The 14613-nt window shown below is 35.6% G+C and overlaps 1 protein-coding gene across 4 annotated transcripts in view; it reads right to left on the bottom strand.

Annotated features, from left to right (window-relative positions):
- Positions 1-14613, bottom strand: part of SLC44A1 (solute carrier family 44 member 1) — a 183396-nt gene that overhangs the window by 39964 nt on the left and 128819 nt on the right. The window contains exons 14-16 of one of the 4 annotated variants that reach the window (XM_032240247.1): positions 10203-10439; positions 8050-8130; positions 2040-4850 (exon numbers count right to left, since the gene is read on the bottom strand). In XM_032240247.1, the coding sequence (XP_032096138.1) occupies positions 4827-4850; positions 8050-8130; positions 10203-10439 (342 nt within the window). In that variant the 3' untranslated portion in view covers positions 2040-4826. Of the gene's footprint in view, positions 1-2039; positions 4851-7839; positions 8131-10202; positions 10440-14613 lie in introns of those variants that run through there. The other 3 variants (XM_032240249.1, XM_032240248.1, XM_032240246.1) reach the window with 3 other exon arrangements.

The raw sequence follows: 14613 nt of genomic DNA, 5'->3' as shown, positions 1-14613 counted from the left end.
AAAACTTTATTGTTCTGAGCTCCATGTCCTGGAGAAAATCATTTAAGTTGTAAAACTGAGCATCTGAAGAATAGACTAATAGGTCTCTAAAAATTTCCTATATTTTTCACAAATTTCCTAATGAATTTCCTTAGAAAATAACACATTCTGTCCACACAATTTACAAAAGTGGCAAATGTTCATACAATATTGAAATGGAATCATAGATGGGGAGGAAGAAAGGGCACTATAGTATTTCTATAGAAAAGAAAGGTTTTCCACAGAAATCAGTAAGTTTAAAAACTGCATTGAAGTTTTCTATAAGAAAGATATTTTCAAAGATTTAAATCTTGGATTTAAATTATCCTTTTAAAATTAAAATGTGGAATATAAGAATTTGGCTCAAACTTGTGAAATTTCAATGGGAAAAGTGTGTTATTCTAAATTTGCAAGTGTACACAACGTGTATAATTTTTGTTTTGTTTTTTAAGTTTCCTAGCTTTAGATTTTCTCTTGGCATACTCAAGGGTCTTACTTTTTTTTTTTTTTTTAAATTTGGACTATGTGACACTAAGTTAACAAAGATGAGTTAATTCCAAGAAGCTACTATGTATGAACAGTGCCTACTTTTCAAAAGGGCTCACATGCATTCTTAGTACACAAAGATACATGAATATGCATTTAAAGCAAAAGGCAGCCTATGCTGTGAATACAGAATACACAAATCTCTGCATTATGCATTTACTTATGAACCCCATTTTTTTCCAATATATATTCACAGACAACTTTTTAACAACTCTAGGCAAGCCATTATAGTGCATTCCTATTTGCCAGATGGAATGCATGAAAGCAAAACAGAAATTAACTATTGCAGGTGCACTGAGAAGCCTCCAAACTCTGAGAGTTTTGTTGTTGTTTTTTTAAAGTAGCATTAGAAAAGCAGTAAAGAGTTTACTTATTGAAAAGCAAAAGCTTAAAGACCTTTCTAGAGGAAACTTCTCAGAGGCCATGTTAAGGCTATTGTAAAGTCCAATTTAAATGAAAAAGTTACTGTCCAAAAATCAAATAAAATGTTCAAGTCACCATTACTGGCAGTTCAGGTTTTGGAACTGATCACAAAATTCTACCTTGCAGGCTAGGAGATCTCTTGAAGTGGCTGTTAGTAGCTAGTGATAGTGCATGGTGGAAATGGTTGAAGCCTCAGGGGCAGTGATGTGGTCTCACACATAAGTGGTGCCTCAGTTCCTGCAGCTGTTTTGAAGAGGGAGGGAGAGGTAATAACTCTGCTCTAAAGCAAAGTCAGTCCAGAATGAAGGGGTCAGTGCCTCATACCCCCTACTGGGGTGAAATCCTAAAACTGCCCAAGGCAGGCAAGGGAGCCCTTGGGAGATACCAAGATCAGTGGTATTGGAAAGAACTTACAATCAGAACCTTAATGCCCTTCAATGGTGGTGTGGTGGGAGGTGGGGGTGAGGCAGGGAAGAATAAGAGAGCATCTCTACAAAGGAAAAACATTTCTAGCATAATTTAAAAATAAGCTCAGTAAGTTCCTCCCCCCTTAACCATTATGGAAAGAGTTTGGGGACCAACACACAGCTAAGCTACTTAAGTTGTAGTGACTTAGGACTTAATTATCTTATAGGATAGGATAAAAACTTTAATCCTAAACATTAGCCATTGCATTAAATGGTTTAAAGGAACAACTGGGTTTGAGATCTGCTCATCCAGGCAAGGATTATACAATCTCAGTGCTCTAGCTAAATTGCTAATGTTTAATTACTATTGCACTGGTAAGCCTCTCATAGAAGATGGGTCTCTTGCATTTACACTGAAATGTAACTTTTCTCTTCCACATTATGGAAGGGCTTATTTTTGAGGCAGGAGCTTTAGAAGGCCTAAATTATGCACCAGAGCCATAATTATCTGATGGCAGAAACCATGACACTCTGGTCACTACCACAATTGACAATGCAAGACCCTAACTAAAACTCTAGAAATATAAGTCCTGAATAAAGTTTTGAAGATTCACCACAGAAAAAGACAAAAACCACAACACAGAATCAATGATTTATAAAATTATTTGGGAATCCACATTTCACAGATAAATTTTTGTTCTTCATCTATTTTTCTCACTTGGGCAGAAGATGGAAGCAGTGAGTGAATAGCAATAAGGCAGCCCGTAGCTAGCTGAAGAATGACTTGAAATGAATGAACAGAGGCAGGAGGAATATCCAAACATAACCTCAACACATTTAAATATTGCTTAAAATCCTCTGTGAGGCTTATCAAATTAATCAAGGAATAAAGCTCAAGAGAGAGTGATATTCCACATATCGAATATCTCTCTGTGTGTGCCTGTGTGATATATATGCATATCTGCATATATCTATATGGCACATGAATTTACTTAAGGAAAACAGCCTGGCAATTAATTTGCAACTCAAATGACATGGTTACACATAGATCATAATTTCTAAACACAATGTTAGTAAAACAAAATTTATTTGTAAAACAGGACCTGTTATATAAAATGGCACACAATCAAGTTATACAAAAATACAAAATTTCTTTCTGATTACAGTTCTAGTTGCAAATGATAATTAGAAAGCATTCCTGGTGGCTTCCAAATAGCTGAGATTGCGAGCATATGGAACAGGGAGCAGCAACAGTCCATGATGCAGGGATGTCCAAGTGAGTAGAACCTAATTTCCAAGTTCAGGACTTCCATCAGGTCACTTTGGAGGGACACCTCTTAAAATTGCTAGCTCCTGGAATATCTTCTGCTTTGATACCCATCTTCTAGACTTTTGCCAATTCTAAATTTAGTTCCCAACGTTTGTGAAAGTCCAAAATCTGTGTGGCTATGAAACAGATGGTATTCTGAATTTTCTCACATGATTTGCTCTCTCATCTATTTGGACAATTGTTAGTTACAGAATTATATTTGTTCCATTTCAAATGAATAAAAGAGAACAGTGATACTGTCTGGTGATACTAGATGTTAGATGTTAACTTCAGGAGAATTATTCTTTCAAAATAGCTACTCTCGCAGTGTTGGTTTCTCAGATCTTGCTAATACATGAGCTCTTAATTGTGTGTATGTGTATGTGTGTGTGTTTTTAAATCCAGACTCATCGCAAATATTCTGAAAAATCAGAAACATTACATGAACTTTGAAAAGAAACCAAGGCATTTAGCAAATTTTAGCCTAGCTATAGTAAAGAACACCAATACTTAAAAAAAAAAAAATACAATTTACCTTTTGCAGCAATTTAAAGGTCCAACCCTTTGAAAGGAAGCACATTAGCAAACAGCTGCTTATTAAGCCCTAGTGACATTACTTATATGCATTTCCATAACACCGGTCTAATTCACTGTCTAGTTCTGGTAGGAGGCAATGCTTTCTTTCAAAAGATTCTCCTTCCATGGAATGAAAAAATGCTGAGACTTTTTTTTTTTTTGTACAGAGCCTGTATTTAGTGCAATAAGTTTAAAAAATTTGCTCTGAAATATTTACTTTACATTAACAAAAATAGTTTTTTTTAAAAAAATTGTAACAAAAAGGAGTTATCGCATAAACAGATCATGAATTATTATTAGCAAATTACACTTTTTTTCTTAAAGCATTCACCATTACAATAAGCAGAACAATGGAATATTAGCCATTCATATCTGGTAAGCTTCAGGAATAAAAAAGCAAAAAACCCCAAACCTACCCCCAAACAAAAAAGAAAAACCAGTCATACTGGAGGATCAAAACATTAGCCAATTCTTCAGTTAAACATCGTAGAACTCTGGATACTCAATGAATTGCCAAGGAGAGGAGCACCTGCCAGTATGTTTTCAGATTTTATAGTAAGCATTTAAATAAAATGGCTGTTTAACCCTAAGCCACTGACGTTCCTCTGAAGCAGAAGCCCAAGCACTGGAATTTTCAATGCTTTATGTTCCATGTTTCTGTCCCTTCTTTATTCCTCCCAGCATTACTTAATCTGCAAATCAATACACGGAAACGTAAAGGCTAAACTCGCTGGGTGCCCCAGCTTTCTTCCAAATCAGGCACACAAATGTGTGGAGGATGCTACCAAAGTCAAAAAGGAAAGAAAGACAAAATATAAGGAAAAAGTTTGCATACGAAAGATTATCTACCCTTTTCTTTTTTTACCTACTTTCTTTTATAGAAGCGTTAGGGTAAACTACAAATACCTGAGGAGTTGGTTACCTTTTAATGTTGGCTGACAAATGTATGAACTATTATGAAAATTCCCATATTGGGCCCACTTGTATGTTTCTAAAAGTAAAATGACATGGCTTCTTTGATTGGGGAAAACTGATTGGAGTAATTCCTTATTTATCTGAAAGCATATGCCTAGTCTTGACCCACTAGGACTTATGCATCAGTAAAATAAGATCTTGATTTTATACATACATCAGGGAAATCACCCCTGAATAGACTTTAGACATAATTTGGTACAATAATTTTACCTAATTTTAAATAACTATAGTTAAAATCTCCTCTAAGTTATTAAAAATGTTAATCAGATATGAATTTTAACATTTCCATTAAGACAATTACAGTTGAAAACATTAAATGACGGAAGTTGCCTTGTAAAAGCCACCCGTATGAAAGGAGTACATGTTTGACAAAAATAAGCATAAAAAAGGTATTAAATCCCTGTTCCTTTTCTCTGATTTTGGCTGATTTATGTGTGTGTGTGTATATACATATACATATATATATACACACATACATATACATATATACACACACCCACACACACAAATACATAGTTATGTGTATATATTGTTTTGGAATGTCAATGGATTTCCATAACCGTCGGCTACGTTCAAGCAGAACTTGCTCCCGAAGCCTAGAAAACAAAGTCATACAGAGTATAATCTTAGACAATTACCATTAAAAGTAGATCATGAATGATGTTACAAATAAACATATGGTCACAAACAGCAAAAGGGCAAAATGGAGCAAGAATCCTTCTCCCCAGAATTCCTAGAGCTGAAATTCTTATGAATGTTGAAAGTCATGCTTCCTCTAGGATCATCTCTTGAGATACACAGAGCATATTTCTCTAGCCCATGTTTCTACAGTGTCTAGGATTTTTCTTCCCTTTTCTCTTTAGTTATTTCCTATATGATAGCAAGCGGACAGTCAGAAAATCTCTTTCCTAAACCTCTTCATCATTTTTGGTACATTTTTCCAAAATCTCTTTCAAAGAATCATAAAAAAAAATTCATCAATCTTTAAAGTTTCCTTAACTAGCCTCTCTAAAGGAAAAGTTCAAGAGCAAAACTGGAAGTTCTCATATTTAGTTCAATGATCCCCCATCAAAAGAAAAATATAAAGCCTCATTTTACTGAACATTATTTTATAGGCTAAAAATGAAGCCTAAATTAAAATATCCTATTGAGGAGGGAGGAAGATAGCGAATTCAAACAGCAGCAATGTTTCTAGAGTGACTGCAAAATAGGCATGATGCTCTTTTATAGAACTTTCAACTACAGCAACAATATGTGAATTATATCAAGCAAATACAAAAAGCAATCCTAAATTCTGCCAATTCCCCAAACTTTCAGTAGAAATTTCTCAAATCGTTTTTTAGAAACACATGCAAGGGAATGGTGTTAGTAGGGGCCAACTCTAATCATGCATACTGTGAAAGAGAAAAAAGAAAGAAGGTACTGAGGTGCTGAAAAAATAAAATTACTCTGTGAGCAGCATTTCACACTTGTCTTCTGGGAGATTTTTTTAACCATTTAAAATATCATTCTTAGGGACCCAATGCTACAATGTCCAAAGCACCTGAACAATGCACACAGATGTATTTTGGGATGCAGCAGAGGGTTTTTGCCATTCATCTGCAAGCAATGAACTGATAAACAACATAAAATGAAAGCAAAAATTAAATGAAGATTTTAATGCATTATTTGAGGTAAAGGACACTATATTTCAGACTAAAAATACTAATAGGAAAAAACTCTTTCTAAAATATTTGGCATCTGACAGAATGCCACATAACCTGGGCAATTCTCCCAGGATTATTACCTATAAATTAGGAGTTTAGGTAAGGAAGGTATACTTGCATTCTGATCGACTACAATTCATCTATCATTTATTAAAGAATACTACAGAAATCTGTGCCAGCTCATGGCCAAATTACCTAGTCTTCAACCTTGAAATATTTTTCCCTTTCTTTAAATGCTTATTACTGAATGATGTAAAGAAAGCTTCAATCACTGGAAAAACAGAAAAGTGGGGAAAGCTTGGTTTATATTTTAGGATTTCGTATGTCTTTTTAAGTTTCGGGCTTGGAATCCATTTGCTGAACAATTAGGACTACCAAGCAGTGGAAGGAAGGAAGTCTTCCTCATTTCTCCATGTTGCCATAGGGTTGGCAGAATCTCCACTGCTGCCCTCCTCAGTCTTTGTGAAGTAAGAGGGATACAGAAGGTGTGTGTGGGGAGTGGGGGAGGGGGCGGACATGGAACCTGACTGGAAGTATTTCTGGTGAGCTCCCATCTGCCCAAGCAATCCATGTCTGGGTGATACAAACTTAAAATTCAGAGCTATGTGGGTACTAGTGTGATCTGTGCTCTGGGAAGCTAAACGTTTAAATTTGATTTTATAATTATTCAGGCTATTAAGTAACAGTAACACCAAAATAGGCACTGGAAGGGGTTATAGAGGAAAGGATTTATATCTAAATATTTTATTGAGGCTTTAACTTAGGTTGAATATGCAATTAGTTTACATATACACAGAACCTCCCTGCCTCCCTCCATAAATAAACCTATTTCCTTTACTCTTAAATGAGCTTATTTTATACCATGTATTTTTAAGTTGAAACCCTATAAATCAGGTGTATCCAATCTTTTGGCTTTTCCAGGCCACCCTGGAAGAATTGTCTTGGGCCACATATAAAATACAATAATGATAGCTGACGAGCTTAAAAAATTGCAAAAAAAATCTCATAATATTTTAAGAAAGTTTAAATTTGTGTTGAGCTGCATTCAAAGCCTTCCTAAGCCATATGCGGCCCACAGACAGTAGGTTAGACAAGCTTGCTATAAATCAAATCATTTATTAAACTGTAGGGAAGACAGAAAGGAAATTTCTTACCTCACACTTTTTAACATTAATGCAGTCAGGGGCACATTGTTTAAAATTAATTATTTAAGGATGTAGACAATTATGTAATATTTGAAAATAAACAAGCTATTTTTAAAAAATGTTTTTATGTTTAAACAGTGTTTAAATTAGAAATAATTAGACCAATATATGATAGAGGTATCTGTTGTTACGATATAGTGACAATATCCACGGGAAAAGCAGCTCAAGATTCTCTTACACTCATTAAGCTGCTTTTTTCAAATAAAAGTAGAGAGATATATTTGTGTATATATACACATATATATAATATCAATGACTAGAAATAATATATCCATCTCATAATTAAACTGGGAGAAGACTAGATTGTCTTACTGAATGGGAATGTGAGTACTGGTGAAAACAGCCTTGTTTGCTACTGAAAAATAGCTTAATAAACAAAGTACAACCTAGGCAACAGAAGAAAAACGCAGCCAAGGGAAAACAACAGTAATGTAAACAGAACAATATTTTTAAAAGGGGGAGTATGAATTTTAGCAAGTTGAAAGGAATTGCTATGATCACCTTCCAAAATGATAAAAAATCAAACCGTCAGTTCAAGTGTACACCAAAATGTTCAGTCTGAGGAAAGCCAAACACTGACAGTTAAAAAGGAAACAAGAGCAACAGCAGTTTTACCTTAGGGACAAAACTATCATCCCCAACCCCCCTGAGCACTGACAAGGATGCTGTTCCTTTCAGCTTACTTTTACAGAAGGTGGTCTCAGTTGTGACAAGAATTCTGCCATCCAAGTGATGGGTAAGCACACAAACAGAAAGAGCAGCACGTCCTGCGTGATACAGATAACAAAAGCTTCTCCTGAAGAAGTGCAGTCAGTGAAGACAGAGAGAGAGAGGAAGTGAAAGTGAAATTCTTGGAGGGCGGTCCCCTCCTCATCTCCACCTACCATCGGCTTTAGCTCTCTGGCATCAGCGACGCCTCCCTTACCAGCTTCTTTCATTGCTTTCCTACTGTTTTCCACAAACTCCTGCAAAACATGGACCACACTGCATAAATTCTTGGGTCCTTTCAGATTTGTTAGTAGATAAATTCTAAAGAACATTTACATTTTTGACTGAATCTTAGTAAATGAATAGCCTAAAAACATAGCAATAAATAATGTTTAGTATCACACATGAGAGCTACTAAACTTTGTAGGAATGGACTGTAATCTGCTGATTAAAATAATCTTCTTTCCATCCATTCATTGTGACAATCTTATTAAGGCTCCAAGAGATAATGTTAGTTCTATTTGGAAGAGAAAATACCTAACATTTTAAAGAGGCTATTTTCTCACACTCAGAATATCATTTTATTTGCTGTTTTATTTTTTTTCTATATCAAGTTCTAATGAAACAATATGTTACTCCATGAGCCTCCACTTTTAAATAACCATAGAAGGTAAAAGAACGCATTGATATTGCTAAGCACATAATGCTTTTGTTTTAAAACCCAACAAATCATAAACAAAGTACTTTTTTCTTTAATGTCAATCTGACCATGACTTTACTTCATAAAGCAGGAAGACAGGGTATATCAACCAGAACCTGTGGTTAGCAGTAGTCGAGATGGGAATATGCCCCGAAGGAAACATTTCTGTTCCGTCAATGTTTATGGGGCACTTCTTTATTAAATACCCTCGCCATTCCTACAGAGAAAACTGAAGGGTGGAAAACTGTATTTTTACTCTGCTTTTGATCAGTAACTCAAAAAACAGTAACACTCTTCTAAATGCTTTAATCACAAAAGAGATGCAAAACACATGATCAAATTCTATTAAGAAAATAACCAGTTAGAATTAGTTTAGACATTAAAAGAATGTCCACAATTTAGCTCATGTTGTCAGAAAAAGAGGAAATCAGTGCCAAATAGGTCAGCTAACTCATTTAGAATTCTTGCCATTGGAAAAAAAAAAAATCTGGGCTGGGCACGGTGGCTCATGCCTGTAATCCTAGTACTTTGGGAGGCTGAGGCAGGCAGATCACTTGAAGTCAGGAGTTCGAGACCAGCTTGGCCAACATGGTGAAACCCAGTCTCTATTAAAAATTAGCTGGGTGTGGTGGGGCACACATGTAATCCTAGCTACTCAACAGGCTGAGGCAGGAGAACTGCTTGAAACCCGGGAGGCAGAGGTTGCAGAGCTAAGATCATGCCACTGCACTACAGTCTAGGTGACAAAGCAAGACTCCATCTCAAAAAAAAAAAAAAAAAAGAAAGAAAGAAAAAAAATCTAGCTTATTTATTAATACATTTATTTTAGATTTAACTGGATAAAATATGCTCCTGGTAAATGACTTGTTATTTCAATGTATAATGCTTAGTATTTATTATTATCCATTTTTGAGATAGAAATATTTCATAGCTTAATAGCAAACTACTATTATTTAGAAAAGCATCTTTACTTTGGTAACATTTAACATTGATTATAATGGTACTTAAACCATTTAATAAGATTTTCAAAGTTTTAAAAAATTTTAATTGCGGTTCTAATATAAAAAATCTGCACATAATATCTGTGTAAAGGTTTAGATCTTGACTAATAAAAAACAATACATTCTATCAGTCATGGGTCTGTTATCTGTATTCATCACAAAATGCTTTCAATTTGGCCTACCATATTTAAGATGATGAGTTTTGACCGGGTGACAGTAGTAACATTTGGGGCAGTGGTAGATAAAGAAAGACAGGAAGGCACTAGGACCTGGGAAACAGGATATCTTGTCTTTGAGCCCCATTTCAGGAAAAGGCACACAGAACATCAGTGGCCCAGTCAATTCAAATCTATCTAACTGCAGAGAGAGGGGCAGCAGGAAGACAGTGAACTTAGGACTATTAACGAGTACTGCTCTAGCTAGGTAGATCTGAAATGATCTTGTTCATGCCAAGATGCCTTCTTCCCTCACTTACCTAAGATTAACCTCATTCATGAGTGAGTGCTACTAGTTTAATTCTAAATAACTCAATTGCATACAGTGCGAATTAAATATAGAGAATGTTCTGTAGAATATTTTTATTGGTATTTTTATCCCTAAAATAGGAAAGGGCGTTTGAAGTACTTACCATCAGCACTTTATCCATATAGAATTCCCTACCAGGGCTTCCATCATTGTATTTTGTATCAATGGCAAAACACAAGAATAATACATCCACTACCATTTCGTAAATAGACAGGAAGCAATGAGCGACTAGGAAGGCGAAGAGGCAGACGATGATCAGAGGCAGCACCCATACTGTGTAGTCCTGCTGGTAGTTGAGCAGCATAATCCCAGCTAAGCCTGTGCTGCAGACTATCAGCACCTGAAGCAGAGAGAACAAAGACCACATTTAATGTCCTACTGGAGAAAACCACTCTTTCTTCATCATTTGCAGACTTAAAAATTCTCTTTACTATTTATAAACAATGGTTGCATGAGGACACTCCATCACAAATAAGGAAATATAACCCACATATTCCCATATACACACAGAATATACATGCTTATCATATACATTTAAAAATCATCTTTAAATGATTCTGCTTTAAAGATAATCAAGTTTTTCAAGTGTGCTCCCTAAAACTTAACCTATTTAGAATCTGTGGCAATTTTTAAGACAAATGTAGAATATTTTAGTAAAAATTTGCACATTCTTAGCACTCAGAAAAGACTGATATTTCAGTGTAATGGTATGCATTTTTTCTAAGCATTTTCACATATATGAAATAGTATTATATAAACAAATCACTATAAGCTTTTCATTAATATTTATAGAAGTTTCATTATAAATGCTTCATAAATATTTACTCAGCTACATAATTTCATTTTATGAGTGATTTAAAATACATTTAATCATTCTCTTACTGTTTTTTCAGATATAAATAATGCTGCAACAAACATCTATAGTCTTAGAACTTTTTCTGTGTTTTATATTTTATTTCACATAGAATATGTGATAAATTTAACATAATTTGCCATGAAGTATATATTTGGACTCTCTGTGAAGAAAGAGGTTGCCAAAAACATCCATGCTAAAAGAATAAAAGAAATAGCCAATTTAGTTATTGTCAAGAACCACCTACTCTGATGCTTCATCATTTCACATGCAGCATTTAAAAATTTTTGTGGTTTTTAAAATACATTTTATTCCAGCTTTTCAATAATCCTATGAATGGTTTATAGCATATATTATCATCCCATTTTATAGACCGGGAAACAAACTTAGAGATGCTAGCTGACCTGAGTAGAAGAAAAGAGTAGATCCAACGTCAAGGTCACAAAAGTAAAAAAAAAAGAGCAGATCCTACACAAATAACGGTCTTATGTTGTCAAACCCAGTGCTCTTTCCAGATAAAAACTCAGCAAATATTTGGATATTGATTGCTACACAGCAGTAATGGATTCTACTGAATTCCAGACACACTCTTACCTAGCCCTTTACTTTGTCTTGTATAAGGCCTTAAGAGAAAAGAGAGACCTCTAGAATCATGGTAGCCTCTTCTTGTCTAGTGCTAAGACAGATAATTCTTCTTTGGCATTTTCTCCAGTATTTTTCATCATCAAAGCATTTTACATTCACCATTATCTTAACCTGGAGTTAAATGCATTAGATGATACATTGGTTCAGCTATAAATTGATCCCTCTCTCAGATGAGACATTGGTTATGCTATAAATTGCTTTTAGGGAGCAAATCTGGGTCCACCCAAGCTTTGGAAGACTTCCCCACCATTTTTTTTTTTTTTTTTTTTTTGAGACAGAGTCTTGCTCTGTTGCCAGGCTGGAGTGCAGTGGTGCCATCTTGGCTCACTGCAACCTCTACCTCCTGGGTTCAAGCAATTCTCCTGCCTCAGCCTCCCAAGTAGCTGAGACTACAAGCGCACGCCACCACACCCAGCTAATTTTTGTATTTTTAGTAGAGACGGGGTTTCACCAAGTTGGCCAGGATGGTCTCAATCGCTTGACCTTGTGATCTGCCCACCTCAGCCTCCCAAAGTGCTGGGATTACAGGCATGAGCCACCATGCCTGGCCTTCCCCACCATTTTTGTAGCAATACACTTATAAATCTTCTCTTATAGTGACTTATTTTCTGGGGTTATTTCCATAGATGGTTAATTACTTCCATTTTCTTTTTCTTTCTTTTTTTTTTTTTTTTTATTGGAGACAGAGTCTCACTTTATCACCCAGGCTGGAGTGCAGCGGTACAATCTCGGCTCATTACAACCTCTGCCTCCTGGGTTCAAGTGATTCACCACTTTAGCCTCCCGAGTAGGTGGGACTACAGGCACCGGCCACCACGCCTGGCTTTTTTTTTTGTATTTTTTAGTAGAGATGGGGTTTCACCATGTTGGTCAGGCTGGTTTTGAACTCCTGATCTCAGGTGATCCACCCACCTCGGCTTCCCAAAGTATTGGGATTACAGGTGTGAGCTACCATGCTCAGCCATTACTTCCATTTTCTTCCACTCTCCTGGTTTCAATTTTATAGTGAGTAATAACTATACTATACTCTCCAAATGTTACACATCCACCCTCTTGAAGGGCTGAGGTTCTTCATGCTCTTATCATGCCATTAAAAATTAAGCCCCTTTGAAATGGTAAAGTTAGTTATAGAAAGAAGGTGTGGCTCAAACAAACTATTGAGACAAAAAGCTGGTGAGACGGAAGGTTAGATATTGTCATGCAAGGGACAACTTCAACAATTAGTGTTTAGTCAAAAAAAAATGTAGTAGTTACTCCCAAATATATTGAAAGAGTATCATGCACTTATTCAAGTAGATACACAAATGGTTCTCAAACTGTAGAAAGGCTTAGAATGCAGATTCCTGGGCTCTATTCCCAGAGTCTGGTTGGTTGGATCCAAGATAAAGCCCAGTAGCTGACATTTAAAAAGTATCCCAGGTGCTGATAAAGCCTATGTCTCAAGAAGTACTGGTGTGTATCAGTGATCTCCATGGTGGAGTACACACATCCTAGGGAGTATTCTTAACAGGATCACCTGGGACTTCTATTATATTTCTCATACATTTAAAATGTCTTCTTTAGTATGCTTTATAATGCATATATTAGTAACAACCATATATATATGTGTGTGTGTGTGTGTGTGTGTGTGTGTGTATATCATAGATAAATAAATATAAATATATTGAACAGCCATGATCAAACTTTTTTCTTAATAGGGCGCATGACTTTAGAAGTTAAGACATCCCTTGCTGAGCATGATGGCTTGCACCTATAGTCCCAGCTACTTGGGAGGCTGAGGCAGGATGATTGCTTGAGCCCAGGACTTCAAGACCAGCCTGGGCAAACAGCAAGATTCCATCTCAAAAAAGAAAAAAAAAATTAGACATTCTAGAGGATAAATTCTTGAAAATACAGTAGAAGAGATTCACACTTTGGGTAGGATGTGGGAAGCAGGAAGGAAAGGATGCTAGTTTTGGAGTCAGAAAGACGTAGATTTGAATTACAGAATTAGGACTTAGTTTTGTAACTCTATGCAAGTTCATTGAACATTCTGAGCCTGTTTCTCCATCTTTAAAAGAGACATAATAATACATACATCCCACGATTGTTAAAACAAGCATTCTAAAAGTATTTAATGCAATGCCTGGCAATGTTTCTCCCTCCCTCTCTTTCTTTCTTTTTTTGCTATTGTAAGTGCAACATTTATGATGCCCTTTCCCCAGAAAACCTACATTTTGAAAGATATTGTTTACCAACAAAATAGCATTTATAAGTAATAATTCATATTCTCAATTTTTATTAATCCAAGTCAAATAAATTGTCAACTAGAAGATATAATTAGTGTGAGAAAAGATATTACCAAATAGAGGTAAAATAATTTCACACAGAAGCAAAGAAATTTGAGATTTTGAGGAGTTTTCAGATAGCTTTATTAGGACAAATATCAATACTTAAAATATTTAAATTAGCTTTAAATTTAAAATAAATCTCTATTTTTACTTTTAGGAACCTATCTGCCAGTGACCATATGTTTCAAGTCACTAAACTAGAAGAGCTAAGGTCCCCTGAAAATCTAATTCACATTCCATAAAAATGTTAGGGTACCACAGAAATGGAACCCATAATGATGTCTGTTAGTTTTTCTTTTTAAATTCAGAGTTTTAAAAATTGAATTTAAAATTTTGAGGTAATTACAAATTCACATGCAGCTGTAAGAAACAGTAGAATGCTTCCATGTACCTTTTACCCGGTTCCCTTCAATACATACATATGGAGTTCAAGACCAGCCTAGCCAACATGGTGAAACCCTTGTCTCCACTAAAAATACAAAAATTAGCCAGGGATGGTGGTGGGCACCTGTAATCCCAGCTGCTCAGGAGGCTGAGGCAGAGAATTGCTTGAACCTGAGAGGTGGAGGTTGCAGTGAGCAGAGATGGCACCACTGCACTCCAGCCTGGGCGACAGAGTGAGACTACGTCACCACCACCAACAAAAAAATCGCTGTGTGTATGCGTATATACATATATATGCTTTT

This window comes from Sapajus apella, unplaced genomic scaffold (genome assembly GCF_009761245.1).
Source record: "Sapajus apella isolate SASKATOON/1434 unplaced genomic scaffold, GSC_monkey_1.0 scaffold46, whole genome shotgun sequence".
NCBI classification, from domain to species: Eukaryota; Metazoa; Chordata; class Mammalia; order Primates; family Cebidae; genus Sapajus; species Sapajus apella.
This window is presented reverse-complemented; position numbering and strand designations above follow the sequence as displayed.